Source organism: Oncorhynchus mykiss, chromosome 11, assembly GCF_057628025.1.
Source record: "Oncorhynchus mykiss isolate SJ-2025 chromosome 11, ASM5762802v1, whole genome shotgun sequence".
Lineage (NCBI taxonomy): Eukaryota > Metazoa > Chordata > Actinopteri > Salmoniformes > Salmonidae > Oncorhynchus > Oncorhynchus mykiss.
Window position 1 is genome coordinate 3,395,001 of NC_143032.1, and position 22,848 is coordinate 3,417,848.

The following is a 22,848-nucleotide window of genomic DNA, read 5'->3' on the forward strand; positions in this document are numbered from 1 at the left end:
GTGCCTTGCGGTCAGATGCCGAGCAGTTTCTATACCAGGCAGTGATGCAACCAGTCAGGATGCTCTCGATGTTGCAGCTGTAGAACCTTTTGAGGATCTCAGGTCCCATGTCAAATATTTTTAGTTTCCTGAGGGGGAATAGGCTTTGTCGTGCCCTCTTCACGACTGTCTTGGTGTGTTTGGACCAATCTAGTTTGTTGGTAATGTGGACACCAAGGAACTTGAAGCTCTCAACCTGCTCCACTACAGCCCAGTCGATGTGAATGGGGGCGTGCTCGGTCCTCCTTTTCCTGTAGTCCACAATCATCTCTTTAGTCTTGGTTACATTGAGGGAGAGGTTGTTATTCTGGCTCCACCCAGCCAGGTCTCTGACCTTCTCCCTACAGGCCGTCTCGTCGTTGTCGGTGATCAGGCCTACAGCCGTTTTGTCGTCCGCAAACTTAATGATGGTATTGGAGTTGTGCCTGGCCATGCAGTCATGGGTGAACAGGGAGTAGAGGGGACTGAGCACGCACCCCTGGGGGGCTCCAGTATTGAGGATCAGCGTGGCAGATGTGTTGCTACCTACCCTTACCACCTGGGGGCGGCCCGTCAGGAAGTCCAGGCTCCAGTTGCAGAGGGAGGTGTTTAGTCCCAGGATCCTTAGCTTAGTGATGAACTTTGAGGGTACTATAGTGTTGAACGATGAGCTGTCGTCAATGAATAGCATTCTCACATAGGTATTCCTTTTGTGCAGTCTGGTCCAGCAGCCAGTCCAGTCTGGTCCAGCAGCCAGTCCAGTCTGGTCCAGCAGCCAGTCCAGTCTGGTCCAGCAGCCAATCCAGTCTGGTCCAGCAGCCAGTCCAGTCTGGTCCAGCAGCCAGTCCAGTCTGGTCCAGCAGCCAGTCCAGTCTGGTCCAGCAGCCAGTCCAGTCTGGTCCAGCAGCCAGTCCAGTCTGGTCCAGCAGCCTGTCCAGTCTGGTCCAGCAGCCTGTCCAGTCTGGTCCAGCAGCCTGTCCAGTCTGGTCCAGCAGCCAGTCCAGTCTGGTCCAGCAGCCAGTCCAGTCTGGTCCAGCAGCCAGTCCAGTCTGGTCCAGCAGCCAGTCCAGTCTGGTCCAGCAGCCAGTCCAGTCTGGTCCAGCAGCCAGTCCAGTCTGGTCCAGCAGCCAGCTACCTCTCACACAGTTTAACAACTCCTCTTCTTGTCTCCCTGGCAGACAGACATCACCCCCCCCCCCCTCTCTCCCCTTTCTCTCTCCCTCCTGGCATAATGCATACGTGGGATTCAGTAACATAGTCAGTGAGAAGTTTGTGTACGTGTGTGAGAGAGAGAAGGGAGGGCCTAGACAAAGCTGGCAGCAAATATGATTTGTATGTGTGAGAGGCAGAGTGGAAAAATTGATAGAGAGACAGAGAGACAGAGAGCAAGACAGAGAGAGACAGAGAGAGAGAGACAAAGAAACAGAAAGACAGAGAGCCCCTCTCCCCTCCTCCATTCTCTTCTACAGAGAGAATGAGAGCAGGATGAGGAATGGTAGCATGCCGAGTCAGGCTCCTTAGACACTGGAGACCAAGGGTAGATGAGACCGAGGGGGACCAAGACCGAGGGGGACCGAGGGAGATAGACACAGAGGATGAGGAATGGTAGCATGCCGAGTCAGGTTCCTTAGACTCTGGATTTGGCAGACACTTGAAACTTTGGGCCCCGACCAACCTGCTCTAAGCCACAGTGCATCTAGCCACCTCATAAATCCCTGTTTGAACAGTATTAGGTGTGTGTGTGTGTGTGAGTGTGTGTGTGTGAGTGTGTGTGTACTCTCAAGGTAGGTGGCGGTCCAGGCCACCGGGCTAAAAGCAGACCGAGCATGGCAGGAACTTGGCTCCAGACCTGAGGGCTGAGAGTTGACAAAATAGAAAAGCTAGCCGTGCATCTGGTTTCTTATATAAATGAAGGCTACAGAGCGATGAGACGTATTGTACCCGTCATCAAATGGAGAGTTTTTTAATATCAGCCGAAGAAAGGACTGGAAGCATATTCTCCCCCTCTCCCTCTCCCTCCCTCTCCCTCCCCCACCAAGGGTTGAACGCTATTGCTAGCCGTTAGCACCATATCATAGAGCGTTTATCAGATGATTCTCTCAGACGGAGAGGTAGCAGTAAATAAATACAATAGCACCCTATTCCCTATAAAGTGCACTACTTTTGACCAGAGCCATTAATGGGTGAACTACATACAGTGGGGCAAAAAAGTATTTAGTCAGCCACCAATTGTGCAAGTTCTCCCACTTAAAAAGATGAGAGAGGCCTGTAATTTTCATCATAGGTAGACTTCAACTATGACAGACAAAATGAGAGAAAAAAAATCCAGAAAATCACATTGTAGGATTTTTAATGAATTTATTCGCAAATTATGGGGGGAAATAAGCAAGATTTCTGGCTCTCACAGACCTGTAACTTCTTCTTTAAGAGGCTCCTCTGTCCTCCACTCGTTACCTGAAAATCCTACAATGGGATTTTTTTTTCCTTCACATTTTGTCTGTCATAGTTGAAGTGTACCTAGGATTAAAATTACAGGCCTCTCACCTTTTTAAGTGGGAGAACTTGCACAATTGGTGGCTGACTAAATACTTTTTTGCCCCACTGTAGAGCCTATGGGCCCTGGTTAAAAGCACTGCTCCAAATAGAGAACAAGGTGCCATTTAGGATGTGTCTTCCTCTGGAGGGGAGCCCTTGTTAACCTGGCCTTATAGAAAAACACACCAACTGGGGGGAGACAGGAGCAATGATTGGGGTCGTCCTCTCCGGGGCTGGAGAGCTGGGGGGGGAACAAAGCTGCTGGGAGCGAAGCACAAGAGAGAAACAGCTGGGGGGGGGGGGGGGGGGCTAGAGTGATAGAGGCTACAGGAGCAACCACAATATTTACCTAACCAAAGAGAGCTGCCATGGCGTGCCGTGTGTCGGGGGAATAAGAACGTAATGTGAGCTGCCGTCTGGCCCATTCATTCAAAACAGGAGAGATTATACCACCAGGGTTCTGCTCCCCCGTCTCCCCTTTCTCACGAGGGGAGTAGGGCGATATGACCTCAAACTTATGGGCGATTCACGATATACAGTGCAGTCGGAAATGTATTCCAGACCGCTTTCATTTTTCCACATATTGTTATGTTACAGCCTTATTCTAAAATGTATTAAAACCTCACTCAAAAAAAGTATTTCTTCCTCACAATGACATCACAATACCTCATAATGACATCACAATACCTCACAATGACATCACAATACCTCACAATGACATCACAATACCTCACAATGACATCACAATACCTCATAATGACATCACAATACCTCACAATGACATCACAATACCTCACAATGACATCACAATACCTCATAATGACATCACAATACCTCACAATGACATCACAATACCTCACAATGACATCACAATACCTCACAATGACAAAGTGAAAACAGGTTTTTAGAAATGTTAGTACATTTATTACAAATAAATCAAACAGAAACACTATATTTACATAAGTATTCAGACTCTTTGGTATGAGACTCGAAATAGAGCTCAGGTGCATCCCGTTTCTATTGATCATCCTTGTGATGTTTCTACAACTTGACTGGAGTCCACCTGCGGTAAATTCAATTGATTGGAGATGATTTGGAAAGGCACACACCTGTCTATATAAAGGTCCCAAAGTTGACAGTGCACGTCAGAGCAAAAACAAAGCCATGAGGTCAAAGGAATTGTCAGTTGAGCTCCGAGACAGGATTGTGTCGAGGCACAGATCTGGGGAAGGGTACCAAAACATTTCTGCAGCATTGAAGGTCCCCAAGAACACAGTGGCCTCCATCATTATTAAATGGAAGAAGTTTGGAACCATAAAGACTCTTCCTAGAGCTGGCCGCCCAGCCAGATGACCAAGAACCTGATGGTCACTCTGACAGAGCTCCAGAGTTGCTCTGTGGAGATGGGAGAACATTCCAGAAGGACAATAGCTGTAGCACTTTATGGCCTTTATGGAAGAGTGGCCAGATGGAAGTCATTCCAAAGTAAAAGACACAACAGCCTGCTTGAAGTTTGCCAAAAGGCACATAAAAGGACTCTCAGACCATGAGAAACAAGATTCTCTGGTCTGATGAAACCAAGATTGAACTCTTTGGCCTGAACGCCACGCAGCACGTCTCGAGGAAACCTTGCACAATCCCTACGGTGAAGCACGGTGGTGGCAGCATCATGCTGTGGGAATGTTTTTCAGCTGCAGGGACTGGGAGACTAGTCAGGATTGAGGGAAAGATGAACGGAGCAAAGTACAGAGAGATCCTTGATGAAAACCTGCTCCAGAGCGCTCAGGACCTCAGACTGGGGCGAAGGTTCACCTTCCAACAGGACAACGACCCTAAGCACAGCCAAGACAATGCAGTAGTGCCTTCGGGAATGTCCTTGAGTGGCCCAACCAGAGCCCGGACTTGAACCCGATCAACCATCTCAAGGAGAGACCAGAAGATACGTAGCTGTGCAGCTTCCCATCCAACCTGATAGAGCTTGAGAGGATCTGCAGAGGATCTGCAGAGGTGAATGGGAAAAACTCCCCAAATACAGGTGTGCCAAGCTTGTAGCGTCATACTCAAGAAGACTCAAGGTTGTATTCGTGGCCAAAGTATCTTCAACAAAATACTGACTAAAGGGTCTGAATATTTATTCTAAGTGTGATACTTCAGTTTATTTGTAATACATTTGCAAACATTTCTAAAAACCTGTTTTTGCTTTGGTCATTATGGGTAGTGTGTGTAGATTTAATTAAAATGTTGTTTTTCACCCTCATCATTTTAGAATAATTCTGTAACGTAACAAAATGTGGAAAGTCAAGGGGTCTGAATACTTTCCAAAAGCACTGTGGATTAAAAAAAAATGTTTCAACAAATAAGATTTGTTGTGCAATTAAAAGTAAAATACACTGCATTTCAAACCGCTAGCGATTAGCCCAGGCCCTAGTGATTAGCCCAGGCGCTAGTGATTAGCCCAGGCGCTAGTGATTAGCCCAGGCCCTAGTGATTAGCCCAGGCGCTAGTGATTAGCCCAGGCGCTAGTGATTAGCCCAGGCGCTAGTGATTAGCCCAGGCCCTAGTGATTAGCCCAGGCGCTAGTGATTAGCCCAGGCCCTAGTGATTAGCCCAGGCGCTAGTGATTAGCCCAGGCCCTAGTGATTAGCCCAGGCCCTAGTGATTAGCCCAGCCCCTAGTGATTAGCCCAGACCCTAGTGATTAGCCCAGGCGCTAGTGATTAGCCCAGGCGCTAGTGATTAGCCCAGGCGCTAGTGATTAGCCCAGGCGCTAGTGATTAGCCCAGGCCCTAGTGATTAGCCCAGGCCCTAGTGATTAGCCCAGGCCCTAGTGATTAGCCCAGGCGCTAGTGATTAGCCCAGGCGCTAGTGATTAGCCCAGGCCCTAGTGATTAGCCCAGCCCCTAGTGATTAGCCCAGACCCTAGTGATTAGCCCAGGCGCTAGTGATTAGCCCAGGCGCTAGTGATTAGCCCAGGCGCTAGTGATTAGCCCAGGCGCTAGTGATTAGCCCAGGCGCTAGTGATTAGCCCAGGCCCTAGTGATTAGCCCAGGCGCTAGTGATTAGCCCAGGCGCTAGTGATTAGCCCAGGCGCTAGTGATTAGCCAGCTAATCTTTTACATTTCAAGTTGAGTCAACGTGGATCTATCTGCTAGATAACAAGGTAGAACAGTTGAATTGTTATGAACACATCCTGCTGTTCGTCTCCAACGGTTTGAGCAGCAGGCTAGCTAGCCTGTCCACTCTGTTCGGATGTTTTTCTCAGCATGAGAACCAGTTGCCAGTTACTTATATAAATGCTGTTTTGTTCTTATTGCACATTTATAAAACACAGACTAGACAGCTAGTAAAACAGTCTTTGGCTAAAAGGCTGCTAGCGCTACCGCTCACGACAAACTGAGCATTCCTTTTCCAGAATCAATGTTCATTGATACTCCCGTTTTAGTAGCGTCAGCTCCGCAGGCAGTTTGAAGAGTTGAGACATAAACAGGGGAAGGTGAACATTGGTGTGAGAAGCAGGGGGAGGGGCTTGGTGTGAGTAGGAGGGGGTAGGTGAACATTGGTGTGAGTAAAAGGGGGAGGGGCTTGGTGTGAGTAGCAGGGGGAGGGGCTTGGTGTGAGTAGCAGGGGGAGGGGCTTGGTGTGTGTATAAATGGGAAGGTGAACATTGGTGTGAGTAGCAGGGGGAGGGGCTTGGTGTGAGTAGCAGGGGGAGGGGCTTGGTGTGAGTAGCAGGGGGAGGGGCTTGGTGTGAGTATAAATGGGAAGGTGAACATTGGTGTGAGTAGAAGGGGGAGGGGCTTGGTGTGAGTAGAAGGGGGAGGGGCTTGGTGTGAGTAGCAGGGGGAGGGGCTTGGTGTGTGTAGCAGGGGGAGAGGGTTGTTGTGTGTATAAACGGGAAGGTGAACACAGCACAGAAGGAGCGAAGAAGATGAGACGAAAAATACAACAAGAGAACAAGCGGGCATAAAACGCTCAGAAAAACACAAAAAAACAACATAAATTCTTGGTATACAGGCATTTGGAATATCGAGCTAAAACATTAAAATCCGAATGAACTTGATATATTGCCGAGCCTTAGAGGGGTTTTCAAGCCAAGATAACTCCTAACATGATTCAGTCAGTACACAAAGACCCTACAGAATAACGAAAGGGGCTTTGGGAGCATGAGAGCCTGGGTTAAGCACCGTTACACAAGCCCCTCGTGTAATTCACAGCGTCTGGAGCCACACTAGTAGCAATGTGAATACTATTCAGACAGACAGTGGACCTCAACCATCGAGGGACCAGAAGAGGTTGGAGACTTGGACAACAAGCGAGCAGGACGAACAGTCGCTGTCACGATTCCAAATCAAACAAGGGCTTTGCTCTACCAAATAAACAGACCTGACCTAGCATCCTCGACATCGAGGTTTACGTGGCTTACTTTGATTCTGTTACATAAATAAGGATAAGCATGTATATTAGATTACACCAACGCTCATTAAAATCAAACAAACGGAGCACGAGATGTCCTTTTAGAAATGCAAACAAGCGGCGGTGTGTTTGTTCAGAGCTCTGGGAACGTTGCCTCTGTCGAAAGAATATTGGGAGGATAATTTGAGCTGGGGTCGTGTCGAGACAGACTGCCTACTTCAGTTTTCTGCCTTTCTTTCCTACCTCTTTATCCCCCTATCTTTTCAGCTCTCTCCCAGGCTCTCTCCCAGGCTCTCTCCCAGGCTCTCTCCTTCGGTCCGGTTCCAGGCTCTCTCCCAGGCTCTCCTTCGGTTCGGTTCCAGGCTCTCTCCCAGGCTCTCTCCCAGGCTCTCTCCTTCGGTTCGGTTCCAGGCTCTCTCCCAGGCTCTCTCCCAGGCTCTCTCCTTCGGTTCGGTTCCAGTGTTAGACGCCAATTTATTCATTGGAGAGAAGAGAGGACATTGAAAGAAAGTGTACTGCTATACAACAAAAGTATGTGGACACCTGCTCGTCCAACATCTCATTCCAAAATCATGGGCATTAATATGGAGTTGGTCCCTCCTTTGCTGCTATAACAGCCTCCACTCTTCTGGGAAGGCTTTCCACTAGATGTTGGAACATTGATGCTATAACAGCCTCCACTCTTCTGGGAAGGTTTTCCACTAGATGTTGGAACATTGATGAGGGGACTTGCTTCCATTCAGCAACAAGAGCATTAGTGAGGTCGGACACTGATGTTGGGCGATTAGGCCTGGCTCGCAAGTCGGAGTTCCAATTCATTCCAAAGGTGTTCAATGGGGTTGAGGTCAGGGCTCAATGCAGGGCAGTCAAGTTCTTCCACACCAATCTCGACAAACCATTTCTGTATGGACCTCGCTTTGTGCACGGGAGTATTCTCATGCTGAAACTGGAAAGGGCCTTCCTCAATCTGTTGCCACAAAGTTTGAAGCACAGAATCATCTAGAATGTCATTGTATGCTGTAGCGTTAAGATTTCCCTTCATTGGAACGAAAGGACCTAGTCCGAATCATGAAAAACAGCCCCAGCCATTATTTGAAAACAGCCAAAGACCATTATTCCTCCTCCACCAAACTTTACAGTTGGCACTATGAATTGGGGCAGGTAGTGTATCTCCATGTCAGGTTTGGTGAGGGGGAGGATGGGGATGGCATCTGAAGAACAGATTGTCTGGAGGAGATGAGTTAACCATACAGGTCCTACAGTGACCGTGTTAACGCCTAGGGCCTGTCATGTTAACTCCTAGGGCCGGTCATGTTAACCCCTAGGGGCCTGTCATGTTAACCCCTAGGGGCCTGTCATGTTAACCCCTAGGGGCCTGTCATGTTAACCCCTAGGGGCCTGTCATGTTAACCCCTAGGGGCCTGTCATGTTAACCCCTAGGGGCCTGTCATGTTAACCCCTAGGGGCCTGCCATGTTAACCCCTAGGGGCCTGCCATGTTAACCCCTAGGGGCCTGCCATGTTAACCCCTAGGGGCCTGCCATGTTAACCCCTAGGGGCCTGTCATGTTAACCCCTAGGGGCCTGTCATGTTAACCCCTAGGGGCCTGTCATGTTAACCCCTAGGAGCCTGTCATGTTAACCCCTAGGGGCCTGTCATGTTAACGCCTAGGGGCCTGTCATGTTAACGCCTAGGGGCCTGTCATGTTAATGCCTAGGGGCCTGTCATGTTAACCCCTAGGGGCCTGCCATGTTAACCCCTAGGGGCCTGTCATGTTAACCCCTAGGGGCCTGTCATGTTAACCCCTAGGGGCCTGTCATGTTAACCCCTAGGGGCCTGTCATGTTAACCCCTAGGGGCCTGTCATGTTAACGCCTAGGGGCCTGTCATGTTAACGCCTAGGGGCCTGTCATGTTAACGCCTAGGGGCCTGTCATGTTAACGCCTAGGGGCCTGTCATGTTAACGCCTAGGGGCCTGTCATGTCCTATAGTGGCCATGTTAACTCCTAGAATGGTCCACCACCCAAAGGACATCCAGCCAACTTGACAACAGTGGGAAGCATTGGAGCCAACATGGACCAGCATCCCTGCGCTTTCAACACCTTGTAGAGTCCATGTCCTGACGCAATGAGGCTGTTCTGAGGGAGAAAGGGGTTGCAACTCAATATTACTGTTTTGTACACTCAGTTACTGACTTATTAACCCCTCGTGCAACGTTTCCCAAACTCAGTCCTTTGGACCCAAAGGGTAGCACGTTTTACCTTAACAGTACACAGCTGAATCAAATGGTCAAACCTTGAGGATTAGTGGATTATTTAAATCGGCTGTGTAGTTCTAGTGCAAAAAACAAAACATGCTCCCCCTGGGGTCCCCAGGACCGAGTTTGGGAAACTGTGCCCTAGGGCCTGTCATGTCCTATTGTGGGCTTGACTGAGCAGACAAGGCTTCGGTTTTGATGGGCTTGACTGAGCAGACAAGGCTTCGGTTCAAAGAGCTACCACAGTCACATGCTTGGAAACGAGGGGTAAATTGTTCTTAACGCAAGGCCGGTTTGTTAGATTAGGGTTGGAACAAAAACCTACAGGATGGTAGCACTCCAGGTTAAAGGTTAGAGAGCCCTGGTCTAGGGTAGAGGTCGACCGATTATGGTGTGTCAACGCCGATACCAATACCGATTATTGGAGGACCAAAAAAAAGCTGATACCGATTAATTGGACAATTTTTTTATTTTTGTAAATTTTTAATAATGACAATTACAACAATACTGAATTAACACTTATTTTAACTTAATATAATACATCAATAAAATCAATTTAGCCTCAAATAAATAATGAAACACGTTCAATTTGGTTTAAATCATGCAAAAACAAAGTGTTGGAGAAGAAAGTAAAAGTGCAATATGTGCCATGTCAGAAAGCTAACGTTTCAGTTCCTTGCTCAGAACATGAGAACATATGAAAGCTGGTGGTTCATTTTAACATGAGTCTTCAATATTCCCAGGTAAGAAGTTTTAGGTTGTAGTTATTATAGGAATTATAGGACTATTTCTCTCTATACCATTTGTATTTCATTAACCTTTGACTATTGGATGTTCTTATAGGCACTTTAGTATTGCCAGTGTAACAGTATAGCTTCCGTCCCTCTAGTTGGCGTGCGCTAACTAGCTAGCCATTTCACTTCGGTTACACCAGCCTCATCTCGGGAGTTGATAGGCTTGAAGTCATAAACAGGGCAATGCTTGATGCAAAACGAAGAGCTGCTGGCAAAACGCACTAAAGTGCTGTTTGAATGAATGTTTACGCGCCTGCTTCTGCCTACCACCGCTCAGTCAGATACTTGTATGCTCAGTCAGATTATATGCAACGCAGGACACGCTAGATAATATCTAGTAATATCATCAACCATGTGTAGTTAACTAGTGATTATGATTGATTGCATTCGCGTAACAGTCTCCTTGTGGAGTGCAACGAGAGAGAGGCAGGTAGTTATTGCGTCGGACTAATTAACTGTAAGGTTGCAAGATTTGGATCCCCCGAGCTGACAAGGTGAAAATCTGTCGTTCTGCCCCTGAACAAGGCAGGTAACCCACCGTTCCTAGGCCGTCATTGAAAATAAGAATGTGTTGTTAACTGACTTGCCTAGTTAAATAAAGGTATAAAAAAATACATTTCAAAAAAATAAATGTATTATATTACATTATTTTTATTTTTTTTAATCGTCGCGCAAAAATAACGATTTCCGATTGTTATGAAAACCGTCTCTAATTAAATCGGCCATTCCGATTAATCAATCAAACCTCTAGTACCTACCCTTTAAAATGGGGGATCCTCAAACAGTATAGAGGTGTCTGTCTGTCTGTCTGTCTGTCTGTCTGTCTGTCTGTCTGTCTGTCTGTCTGTCTGTCTGTCTGTCTGTCTGTCTGTCTGTCTGTCTGTCTGTCGCAGATTCTTTGTCAGTGGGAGAAAAAATAAATAAATCCCCTTAGAAACAGAACAGACCCATTACAGCCTGTAGCTGGAAACAGAACAGACCCATTACAGCCTGTAGCTGGAAACACAACAGACCCATTACAGCCTGTAGCTGGAAACAGAACAGACCCATTACAGCCTGTAGCTGGAAACAGAACAGACCCATTACAGCCTGTAGCTGGAAACAGAACAGACCCATTACAGCCTGTAGCTGGAAACACAACAGACCCATTACAGCCTGTAGCTGGAAACAGAACAGACCCATTACAGCCTGTAGCTGGAAACACAACAGACCCATTACAGCCTGTAGCTGGAAACAGAACAGACCCATTACAGCCTGTAGCTGGAAACAGAACAGACCCATTACAGCCTGTAGCTGGAAACAGAACAGACCCATTACAGCCTGTAGCTGGAAACAGAACAGACCCATTACAGCCTGTAGCTGGAAACAGAACAGACCCATTACAGCCTGTAGCTGGAAACAGAACAGACCCATTACAGCCTGTAGCTGGAAACAGAACAGACCCATTACAGCCTGTAGCTGGAAACAGAACAGACCCATTACAGCCTGTAGCTGGAAACAGAACAGACCCATTACAGCCTGTAGCTGGAAACAGAACAGACCCATTACAGCCTGTAGCTGGAAACAGAACAGACCCATTACAGCCTGTAGCTGGAAACAGAACAGACCCATTACAGCCTGTAGCTGGAAACACAACAGACCCATTACAGCCTGTAGCTGGAAACAGAACAGACCCATTACAGCGTTTAAATATTGATGGTTTTAGTGCTGCTAACTGTTCGCCTCCCTCCCCCACACAGTCTCTCAGAAAATGTTCTCCTTTTTGACTCAATGACCCCGAGCAGCGCAAGGACTCTGAACAGTCAAAGGTCATTAAAAACAGCCCTGAGGTGCCTCTCCCCAACATATACTGGACCCTGTCTGCCCACGAGCCATTCATCTCGTCTCCGTCCCAGGGACCCCCAGGGTTCCTCTCCTGCCCACAGTTCCCACCCTGATCCATTACTCATGACCACCAGTAAACACAAGATGGTAGAGTTGAAATGTGTCTGTAAGATGAGGACAGGAGATGATTCACCAAGCCTCGGAGCTGAGGTATAATGGCCATAAAACGCTGATGGAATAATCCGCAACGCAAAGGTTTTTAGAGCAGACACAAGAGGGAGAGAGAGAGCGAGACGGATAGAGGAAGAGGGATAGAGAGAGAGAGAGACGGACCACACAAGGCTAATCAGATTTGACAGATTGGCTTAACTAAAGGACTGATCTGGTCTTTGTCCTTCCAGATGTCTGGAGGTGTAGGGGGCTGAGTGAGGGATTGGAGGTCACGTCACAATATTGAAAGTCTACACAGGCTAGGCCCATTATTGTCCCAACCCGTCACGAGATACGGTCAATGCCAAATGAAATTGCAATTGATTAGTTGCTTGTAAATCACCGGGGGGAGGGGAAATTGATGTGGAGAGTGGGGCCATATATATTACGTGATCTGGACATGCAGGATGATACAGGGATGACAGGGGATAACACCATACGGTACAGGGATGACACCATACAGTACAGAGATGACACCATACGGTACAGGGATGACACCATACGGTACAGGGATGACACCATACGGTACAGGGATGACAGAACCCAGGTCAGAGTTAGATAGAGGACTCTAGAACCCAGGTCAGAGTTAGATAGAGGACTCTAGAACATAGGTCAGAGATAGATAGAGGACTCTAGAACCCAGGTCAGAGATAGATAGAGGACTCTAGAACCCAGGTCAGAGATAGATAGAGGACTCTAGAACCCAGGTCAGAGATAGATAGAGGACTCTAGAACCCAGGTCAGAGTTAGATAGAGGACTCTAGAACCCAGGTCAGAGTTAGATAGAGGACTCTAGAACCCAGGTCAGAGATAGATAGAGGACTCTAGAACCCAGGTCAGAGTTAGATAGAGGACTCTAGAACCCAGGTCAGAGTTAGATAGAGGACTCTAGATGCATAAAAACCATTTAAATATGGACGTTGCCAATGACGGCTTCCGCCAATTGAAAGTATTCAACCCCCGCCTCCAACTAACCCCCGCCTCCAACTAACCCGCCGCCTCCAACTAACCCGCCGCCTCCAACTAACCCCCCGCCTCCAACTAACCCCCCGCCTCCAACTAACCCGCCGCCTCCAACTAACCCGCCGCCTCCAACTAACCCCCCGCCTCCAACTAACCCCCCGCCTCCAACTAACCCCCCGCCTCCAACTAACCCCCCGCCTCCAACTAACCCCCGGTCAGTCAGAGAGATTGCAGAAGTGGTCCTGCAGTGTTTTCCAATCCAGGTCCTGGGAACTCAAATAGGTGAAGATTTTAGTAACTAAATGGATAACCTTGTGGGTACCCAGGACCCGTGTTAACACTGTGCTACTGTATACTGTTGAAAGGGAAGACACAGAAATAGTCTATGGATTGGCTTCAGTTTTACTCACACACCATCCCACTTTGAATAAATCAAACCTGTCCTCCATTTACTGTAAATATGCAGTAACTCAGTAGGTCTAACTAGGCAAATCCCTGCCCTTCAGAGGAAGGCCCCACCACAGCACTCCATAACACTTCCTCATATATTGGAGGACGTATTTCGATGAACAAGCTGCAGGTTGGTTATGAGGTGGGTCTGATTGATGCTAAGTGGCTAAGGCTAACGATCTCTGGCAGAGGAAGGAAGCTACCTCCCCTGTAATTTACAGAAGGTTTGGCACTGTACACTATGTCCCGGTTTACTTCAAATAATAACCATGACATTTTCTTTCTCTCCAGATAGTTGAAAATACGTGTTTATTTTTTTATTTATTTATTTTAAATGTGGGAACTTGTTTGCTGTCTGACTTGGGAGACTGCTGCTCTGTGTGCTGCAGCAGGGTGGGGGAAGGCCGTGAAACGGGAGGGAGGGGGTAGTAGCCCCCCCCATAGGTCATCCGTCATTGAGACTAGTTGCCCCCGTAGGTCATCCGTCATTGAGACTAGTTGCCCCCGTAGGTCATCCGTCATTTAGACTAGTTGCGCCCGTAGGTCATCCGTCATTGAGACTAGTTGCCCCCGTTGGTCGTCCGTCATTGAGACTAGTTGCCCCCGTTGGTCGTCCGTCATTGAGACTAGTTGCCCCCGTAGGTCGTCCGTCATTTAGACTAGTTGCCCCCGTAGGGCGTCCGTCATTTAGACTAGTTGCCCCCGTAGGTTATCCATCCTACCAGCTGGTAGTGACTGTCTAGATCAGGTCCTAATAGAGCCCTGTTCTGTTCCTCTCCTGACTGACAGCCCCCTCAGGGCAGAAGGGTTTCCTGCAGAGCCCCCTCAGGGCAGAAGGGTTTCCTGCAGAGCCCCCTCAGGGCAGAAGGGTTTCCTGCGGAGCCCCCTCAGGGCATAAGGGTTTCCTGCAGAGCCCCCTCAGGGCATAAGGGTTTCCTGCAGAGCCCCCTCAGGGCATAAGGGTTTCCTGCAGAGCCCCCTCAGGGCATAAGGGTTTCCTGCAGAGCCCCCTCAGGGCAGAAGGGTTTCCTGCAGAGCCCCCTCAGGGCAGAAGGGTTTCCTGCAGAGCCCCCTCAGGGCAGAAGGGTTTCCTGCAGAGCCCCCTCAGGGCATAAGGGTTTCCTGCACCTTCAACACTAGAACCTCCTGGCCTTTCAGCCTATCAGTACCCGCTAGCGAAGCGTCATCTTTAGCATACGCATCAGATGCATATCAACCTGCAAGGTGCCCAAGCATGAGCACCAAGGCTTGATAAATAGTGGACTAACAACTGTCATTCCTAGTGAAAAAAACATAGGCCTTAAAGCCAACTTGACATATTCAGTTAATGATGCGTCACCATTCTAACAGTCTAATAAATACATGACTGGACAGGGGCGCAGCAATGGCTGGGCCTGGGAGGGCATAGGCCCACCCACTGGGGAGCCAGACCCGGCCAATCAGAATGAGTTTACAGACGATTCCAGGGGTGAAGAAAAAGGATGTGGAGGTCCTGGGCTGGAGTGGTTAAACGTGGTCTCTGGTTGTGAGGCCGGTTGGACTTACTGCCAAATTCCTTCTTTTTTTTAAACAACTTTATTTTTATTGCACCTTTATTTAACCAGGTAGGCTAGTTGAGAACACCTTTATTTAACCAGGTAGGCTAGTTGAGAACACCTTTATTTAACCAGGTAGGCTAGTTGAGAACACCTTTATTTAACCAGGTAGGCTAGTTGAGAACACCTTTATTTAACCAGGTAGGCTAGTTGAGAACACCTTTATTTAACCAGGTAGGCTAGTTGAGAACACCTTTATTTAGCCAGGTAGGCTAGTTGAGAACACCTTTATTTAACCAGGTAGGCCAGTTGAGAACACCTTTATTTAACCAGGTAGGCTAGTTGAGAACACCTTTATTTAACCAGGTAGGCTAGTTGAGAACACCTTTATTTAACCAGGTAGGCTAGTTGAGAACACCTTTATTTAACCAGGTAGGCTAGTTGAGAACACCTTTATTTAACCAGGTAGGCTAGTTGAGAACACCTTTATTTAGCCAGGTAGGCTAGTTGAGAACACCTTTATTTAACCAGGTAGGCTAGTTGAGAACACCTTTATTTAACCAGGTAGGCTAGTTGAGAACACCTTTATTTAACCAGGTAGGCTAGTTGAGAACACCTTTATTTAACCGGGTAGGATAGTTGAGAATAAGTTCTCATTTGCAACTGCGACCTGGCCAAGATAAAGCATAGCAGTGTGAACAGACAACACAGAGTTACACATGGAGTAAACAATTAACAAGTCAATAACACAGTAGAAAAAAGGGGAGTCTATATATACATTGTGTGCAAAAGGCATGAGGAGGTAGGCGAATAATTACAATTTAGCAGATTAACACTGGAGTGATAAATGATCAGATGAACATGTGCAGGTAGAGATACTGGTGTGCAAAAGAGCAGGAAAGAAAATAAATAAAAACAGTATGGGGATGAGGTAGGTAAAATGGGTGGGCTATTTACCGATGGACTATGTACAGCTGCAGCGATCGGTTAGCTGCTCAGATAGCAGATGTTTGAAGTTGGTGAGGGAGATAAGTCTCCAACTTCAGTGATCTTTGCAATTCGTTCCAGTCACAGGCAGCAGAGAACTGGAACGAAAGGCGGCCAAATGAGGTGTTGGCTTTAGGGATGATCAGTGAGATACACCTGCTGGAGCGCGTGCTACGGGTGGGTGTTGCCATCGTGACCAGTGAACTGAGATAAGGCGGAGCTTTACCTAGCATGGACTTGTAGATGACCTGGAGCCAGTGGGTCTGGCGACGAATATGTAGCGAGGGAGTGTTGGAAGCGACAAAACTGCACATTTTAAAGTGGCCTTTTATTGTCCCCAGCACAAGGTGCACCTTTGTAATCATCATGCTGTTTAACCTACTTCTTGATTTGCCACACCTGTCAGGTGGATGGATTATCTTGGCAAAGGAGAAATGCTCTCTCTCTCTCTCAACATTTGAGAGAAATAAGAAAACAGTAACAATAAATAAAAACCCTTGAATGAGTAGGTGTCCAACCCTTTGACTGGTACTGTGTAGAAATAAAGAAACTTAAAAATAAACAGTTTCAACGGTATTGAAAAACCATCCTGTGGCGTTTTCTAAATACCCCAGTATACGGTATGTACGGTATACTGCCCAAGCCTAGTTTATACAATACCCCAGTATACGGCATACTGCCCAAGCCTAGTTTATACATGTACATTTTTAAGCTGAACATTCTGGTCAAATTCTCACACTGTAGAGCTCTGGGAAAATACCTAACAGTATAACTGGCACCTGGCTTCTCTAAAACATGTCAGCAGGCTTAACACTGCATCTCAATCAGAAGGTAATAACCAATAGGAAACAACGAAAACACCTTAACCTTTTAAATACAGTAACACAGAGGAAACACGAGAAGAGAACAGGGAATTAAAAAGGCCTTAGTTCCTACCTGTAGTAGGAGGGGCTCAGGGTTGAAGGCCAGGGTCATCAGTAACTGCATCCTCTCGGTGTCCTTCAGGTTCTTCAGCAGGAAGCTGCCAGAGTCTTTGGTTTCGGCATAACGTCGCACCACCCTGTCCAGCAGCCTCTGGGAGGGGCAGTGCACCAGGTCAGACCAGCCCTCTACCACCTCAGGGGTCAGCAGCCTCACGTCCCCGTTCAGCCTGGCGAACTCCGTCTTGTACATGGCCTGGATGAGGTCGCAGCGCGGACGGCCAGTAGCTCTCTTACAGATCTTCTGGTCGATGTCCGCCAGCTCCTGATTGGATCCCAGGCGTTTGAGCACCACGCGCCTCGTCCCCTCGCGCGGCTCTCCGTACTGGGCGAAGTACACGTTCTTGACGTTGAAGACATCCAGGAAGCGCAGGCGTCCCCAGGTCTCGAAAGACACCTGGCCGTTCATGAACTTCCTGCACCAGCTGGTGCCGAAGCAGGCGGGGCACTTGTTGAGGTTGATGAACCGGCGGTCCGTCAGCTCGTTCTTCTGGAAGGAGGCGAACAGGTTGTGGGTGTTCATCAGGAGGATAACAAACAGACCCACCACCAGCAGAAGCTTCAGACAACGGTAGAGACGACCCAGCTTCAGAGGCAGGAAACGCAGCATGGTGGGGCAGGATGGAGAGTTTAGGGGAACTGTTGAGAGTATTGTTGGGACGGGGTGGCTATCCTAGCCTCACAGCCTCTCGGTCATGTTTCACTGGGGCATCAGAGGGCCTGGTAGGGGTGAGGCTGGCACACTGGCCCCATGCCAAGATCTGGCACAGGTCTGTGAGTCATGTTCTCCCCGTCTGTGTCTGTTGAACCTTGAGCCTCGACCGGTGAGCCTGCAACCAAGCAGAGAGAGACAAAGAGAGAGAGGAGAACATTACACAAGACGCCAGCGAAATACAAGGATACATTTCACAACAGTTACTCCATATGTCTCTTTTGATTCATAATAACCTCATCTCTGGGCTTCCTTCTATACAGAAACGAGATGGCCCACAGCCCCTCTCCTTCTATACAGAAACGAGATGGCCCACAGCCCCTCTCCTTCTATACAGAAACGAGATGGCCCGCAGCCCCTCTCCTTCTATACAGAAACGAGATGGCCCGCAGCCCCTCTCCTTCTATACCGAAACGAGATGGCCCACAGCCCCTCTCCTTCTATACAGAAACGAGATGGCCCACAGCCCCTCTCCTTCTATACAGAAACGAGATGGCCCGCAGCCCCTCTCCTTCTATACAGAAACGAGATGGCCCACAGCCCCTCTCCTTCTATACCGAAACGAGATGGCCCACAGCCCCTCTCCTTCTATACAGAAACGAGATGGCCCGCAGCCCCTCTCCTTCTATACCGAAACGAGATGGCCCACAGCCCCTCTCCTTCTATACAGAAACGAGATGGCCCACAGCCCCTCTCCTTCTATACAGAAACGAGATGGCCCGCAGCCCCTCTCCTTCTATACAGAAACGAGATGGCCCACAGCCCCTCTCCTTCTATACCGAAACGAGATGGCCCACAGCCCCTCTCCTTCTATACAGAAACGAGATGGCCCGCAGCCCCTCTCCTTCTATACAGAAACGAGATGGCCCGCAGCCCCTCTCCTTCTATACAGAAATGAGATGGCCCGCAGCCCCTCTCCTTCTATACAGAAACGAGATGGCCCGCAGCCCCTCTCCTTCTATACCGAAACGAGATGGCCCACAGCCCCTCTCCTTCTATACAGAAACAAGATGGCCCACAGCCCCTCTCCTTCTATACAGAAACGAGATGGCCCGCAGCCCCTCTCCTTCTATACAGAAACGAGATGGCCCACAGCCCGTCTCCTTCTATACCGAAACGAGATGGCCCGCAGCCCCTCTCCTTCTATACAGAAACGAGATGGCCCACAGCCCCTCTCCTTCTATACCGAAACGAGATGGCCCACAGCCCCTCTCCTTCTATACAGAAACGAGATGGCCCACAGCCCCTCTCCTTCTATACAGAAACGAGATGGCCCTCGGCCCCTCTCCTTCTATACAGAAACGAGATGGCCCGCAGCCCCTCTCCTTCTATACAGAAACGAGATGGCCCACAGCCCCTCTCCTTCTATACCGAAACGAGATGGCCCACAGCCCCTCTCCTTCTATACAGAAACGTGATGGCCCGCAGCCCCTCTCCTTCTATACAGAAACGAGATGGCCCGCAGCCCCTCTCCTTCTATACAGAAACGAGATGGCCCACAGCCCCTCTCCTTCTATACCGAAACGAGATGGCCCACAGCCCCTCTCCTTCTATACAGAAACAAGATGGCCCACAGCCCCTCTCCTTCTATACAGAAACGAGATGGCCCGCAGCCCCTCTCCTTCTATACAGAAACGAGATGGCCCACAGCCCGTCTCCTTCTATACCGAAACGAGATGGCCCACAGCCCCTCTCCTTCTATACAGAAACGAGATGGCCCACAGCCCCTCTCCTTCTATACCGAAACGAGATGGCCCACAGCCCCTCTCCTTCTATACAGAAACGAGATGGCCCACAGCCCCTCTCCTTCTATACAGATACGAGATGGCCCACAGCCCCTCTCCTTCTATACAGAAACGAGATGGCCCACAACCTCCAATAAAACATTATTTTAAATGTTGGAACGTTGAGGCGATGTCCCACATGGGCTGGGCGATATATCAAATTATTTGGATTAATTCAAAATGTATACTTAAGCAAAATATTCCAAATGCCTGCATGGCAAGAATCAAGTTTTGTTTTTTGTTTGTTTTTCTGAGCGTTTATGTCCACTTTCTGTCTCGTCTATTTGGTCTCATCTCCTTCTGAGTCCACCTTCTGATTTATACACACCTCTCCCCCCACCACTCATAACCGAGCCCCTCCCCCCGCCACTCACACCGAGCCCCTCCCCCCGCCACTCACACCGAGCCCCTCCCCCCGCCACTCACACCGAGCCCCTCCCCCCGCCACTCACACCGAGCCCCTCCCCCCACCACTCACACCGAGCCCCTCCCCCCGCCACTCACACCGAGCCCCTCCCCCCGCCACTCACACCGAGCCCCTCCCCCCACCACTCACACCGAGCCCCTCCCCTCGCCACTCACACCGAGCCCCTCACGCCGAGCCCCTCCCCGAGCCCCTCCCCCCCACACCAAGCCCCCCCCCCGAGCCCCTCCCCCCCACACCAAGCCCCTCTTCCGTGGGCTAACCACTAGCGCGTGGGCTAATCACTAGCACAAGCAAATATATTGGTTCTCCCTTTCAAATGGAACAGGACCGGCCCTCTGTGCATCACAGAAGATAACCTTAGGAGTTTAACCTTTGATCAGCAGAGTTGCCCTGGATGGTTTTAATCTAGCTTTGAAGTAGACGGTATAAAAGAGCCTGGTGTCACTACAGGAACAGCAGAACAAAGACCTAGAGAGAGTGAGAGAGATAACCAGACAGGGAGAGACTGAAAGAAACAGATGGTTTGGTCCTGAGGGGGGTAATGTTGATGTATCTGTAAGGTTCGCCCGGGGGAGCCGTTAGCCAGGTTCACCCGGGGAAGTTCACCCGGGGAGCCGTTAGCCAGGTTCACCCGGGGAAGTTCACCCGGGGAGCCGTTAGCCAGGTTCACCCGGGGAGGTTCACCCGGGGAGCCGTTAGCCAGGTTCACCCGGGGAGGATCACCCGGGGAGCCGTTAGCCAGGTTCACCCGGGGAGGATCACCCGGGGAGCCGTTAGCCAGGTTCACCCGGGGAGCCGTTAGCCAGGTTCACCCGGGGAGCCGTTAGCCAGGTTCAGCCGGGGAGGATCACCCGGGGAGCCGTTAGCCAGGTTCACCCGGGGAAGTTCACCCGGGGAGCCGTTAGCCAGGTTCACCCGGGGAGGTTCACCCGGGGAGCCGTTAGCCAGGTTCACCCGGGGAGCCGTTAGCCAGGTTCACCTGGGGAGGATCACCTGGGGAGCTGTTAGCCATGTTCTTGTAGGGAGTCAGAAATTAAAAGCCAGGCGGCTTGATAAGAACTAAACACCAGAAAGGGAGAGAGAAGCCCAGGCTTGACATAGCAATAACCTCACATTACAAGCCCCCTAACAAAGTCTCTGCACAGACCGTCAGCCCGTCAAGCTGGGTCGCTGATAGAGACACGAGGCAGCAGAGCAGTAGCTCCTGACCTGGGTCGCTGATAGAGACACGAGGCAGCAGAGCAGTAGCTCCTGACCTGGGTCGCTGATAGAGACACGAGGCAGCAGAGCAGTAGCTCCTGACCTGGGTCGCTGATAGAGACACGAGGCAGCAGAGCAGTAGCTCCTGATCTGGGTCGCTGATAGAGACACGAGGCAGCAGAGCAGTAGCTCCTGATCTGGGTCGCTGATAGAGACACGAGGCAGCAGAGCAGTAGCTCCTGATCTGGGTCGCTGATAGAGACACGAGGCAGCAGAGCAGTAGCTCCTGACCTGGGTCGCTGATAGAGACACGAGGCAGCAGAGCAGTAGCTCCTGACCTGGGTCGCTGATAGAGACACGAGGCAGCAGAGCAGTAGCTCCTGATCTGGGTCGCTGATAGAGACACGAGGCAGCAGAGCAGTAGCTCCTGATCTGGGTCGCTGATAGAGACACGAGGCAGCAGAGCAGTAGCTCCTGACCTGGGTCGCTGATAGAGACACGAGGCAGCAGAGCAGTAGCTCCTGATCTGGGTCGCTGATAGAGACACGAGGCAGCAGAGCAGTAGCTCCTGATCTGGGTCGCTGATAGAGACACGAGGCAGCAGAGCAGTAGCTCCTGACCTGGGTCGCTGATAGAGACACGAGGCAGCAGAGCAGTAGCTCCTGATCTGGGTCGCTGATAGAGACACGAGGCAGCAGAGCAGTAGCTCCTGACCTGGGTCGCTGATAGAGACACGAGGCAGCAGAGCAGTAGCTCCTGATCTGGGTCGCTGATAGAGACACGAGGCAGCAGAGCAGTAGCTCCTGACCTGGGTCGCTGATAGAGACACGAGGCAGCAGAGCAGTAGCTCCTGATCTGGGTCGCTGATAGAGACACGAGGCAGCAGAGCAGTAGCTCCTGATCTGGGTCGCTGATAGAGACACGAGGCAGCAGAGCAGTAGCTCCTGACCTGGGTCGCTGATAGAGACACGAGGCAGCAGAGCAGTAGCTCCCGATCTGTTCAATAGCAATACTAGAAGACCGATGAAGTGGCTTTGTTAAATTCACAATGGCTTTGACCATGAAAATTACCCATTCTCAATTAGAGCTCATTAAGACATGGCTATTAGGGCCGCTGCTAACTAGAGAGGGAACAGCTAACGAGCAGGAGAGGAGCTAGCAGCTAGTGTGATTAATGCGTGTCGATGACCTCCGTACGGCGCTCGTCGACATGGCAAGAGACAGGGAGTGACACGGGACTGGGAGCAGCGAAGAGAGCAGACACACAGGACGCCACACCTCTCGGTCTGCAGCAGGTCCAGTCCACATTACTTTCCTGTAATGCTACGTAAAGGAGCCAAGCTGAAAACAGTCACCCTGCAGCACTTCTCTCCTCCTCAGCCCCCATTCCACCAGACTAGCTAAAAAGACATTAGAATTACTGATTTGAGAAATTATGCACCCATCTAGCAGCGCCGCTTTGAAAATCTGGTTATCTCAACACGGAGAAGGAAGAAAAAAAAAAGACTCTTGCACAATTTCTCGTTTGCCAGTTGTATTCTAAATGACATTTCATTGAGCAAACTAATTGGCAGAATCTATATCCATTCCAAGGTGCACATGAGATCACGTGGAACCATTGCCTTAAGCACGGTACACAGAGCAATAAACTATTCATATTTTGAGCATTTCCATATTACACCCGCCCACCCCCCCTGCCTAAATATGAACAGGGGGGGTGGAGGGGGGGGGGGGGGGGGGGGAGCAGGACAACACCAGCGAT

General features: G+C 49.7%; 1 protein-coding gene across 2 annotated transcripts in view; it reads right to left on the bottom strand.

Moving 5' to 3' along the window:
* The window catches only part of LOC110535171 (divergent protein kinase domain 2A), an 80,719-nt gene that overhangs the window by 44,534 nt on the left and 13,337 nt on the right, over positions 1 to 22,848 (bottom strand). For both annotated transcript variants that reach the window (XM_036934662.2, XM_036934663.2), the window contains exon 2: positions 16,920 to 17,793. In XM_036934662.2, the coding sequence (XP_036790557.1) occupies positions 16,920 to 17,573 (654 nt within the window). In that variant the 5' untranslated portion in view covers positions 17,574 to 17,793. The remainder of the gene's footprint in view (positions 1 to 16,919; positions 17,794 to 22,848) is intronic.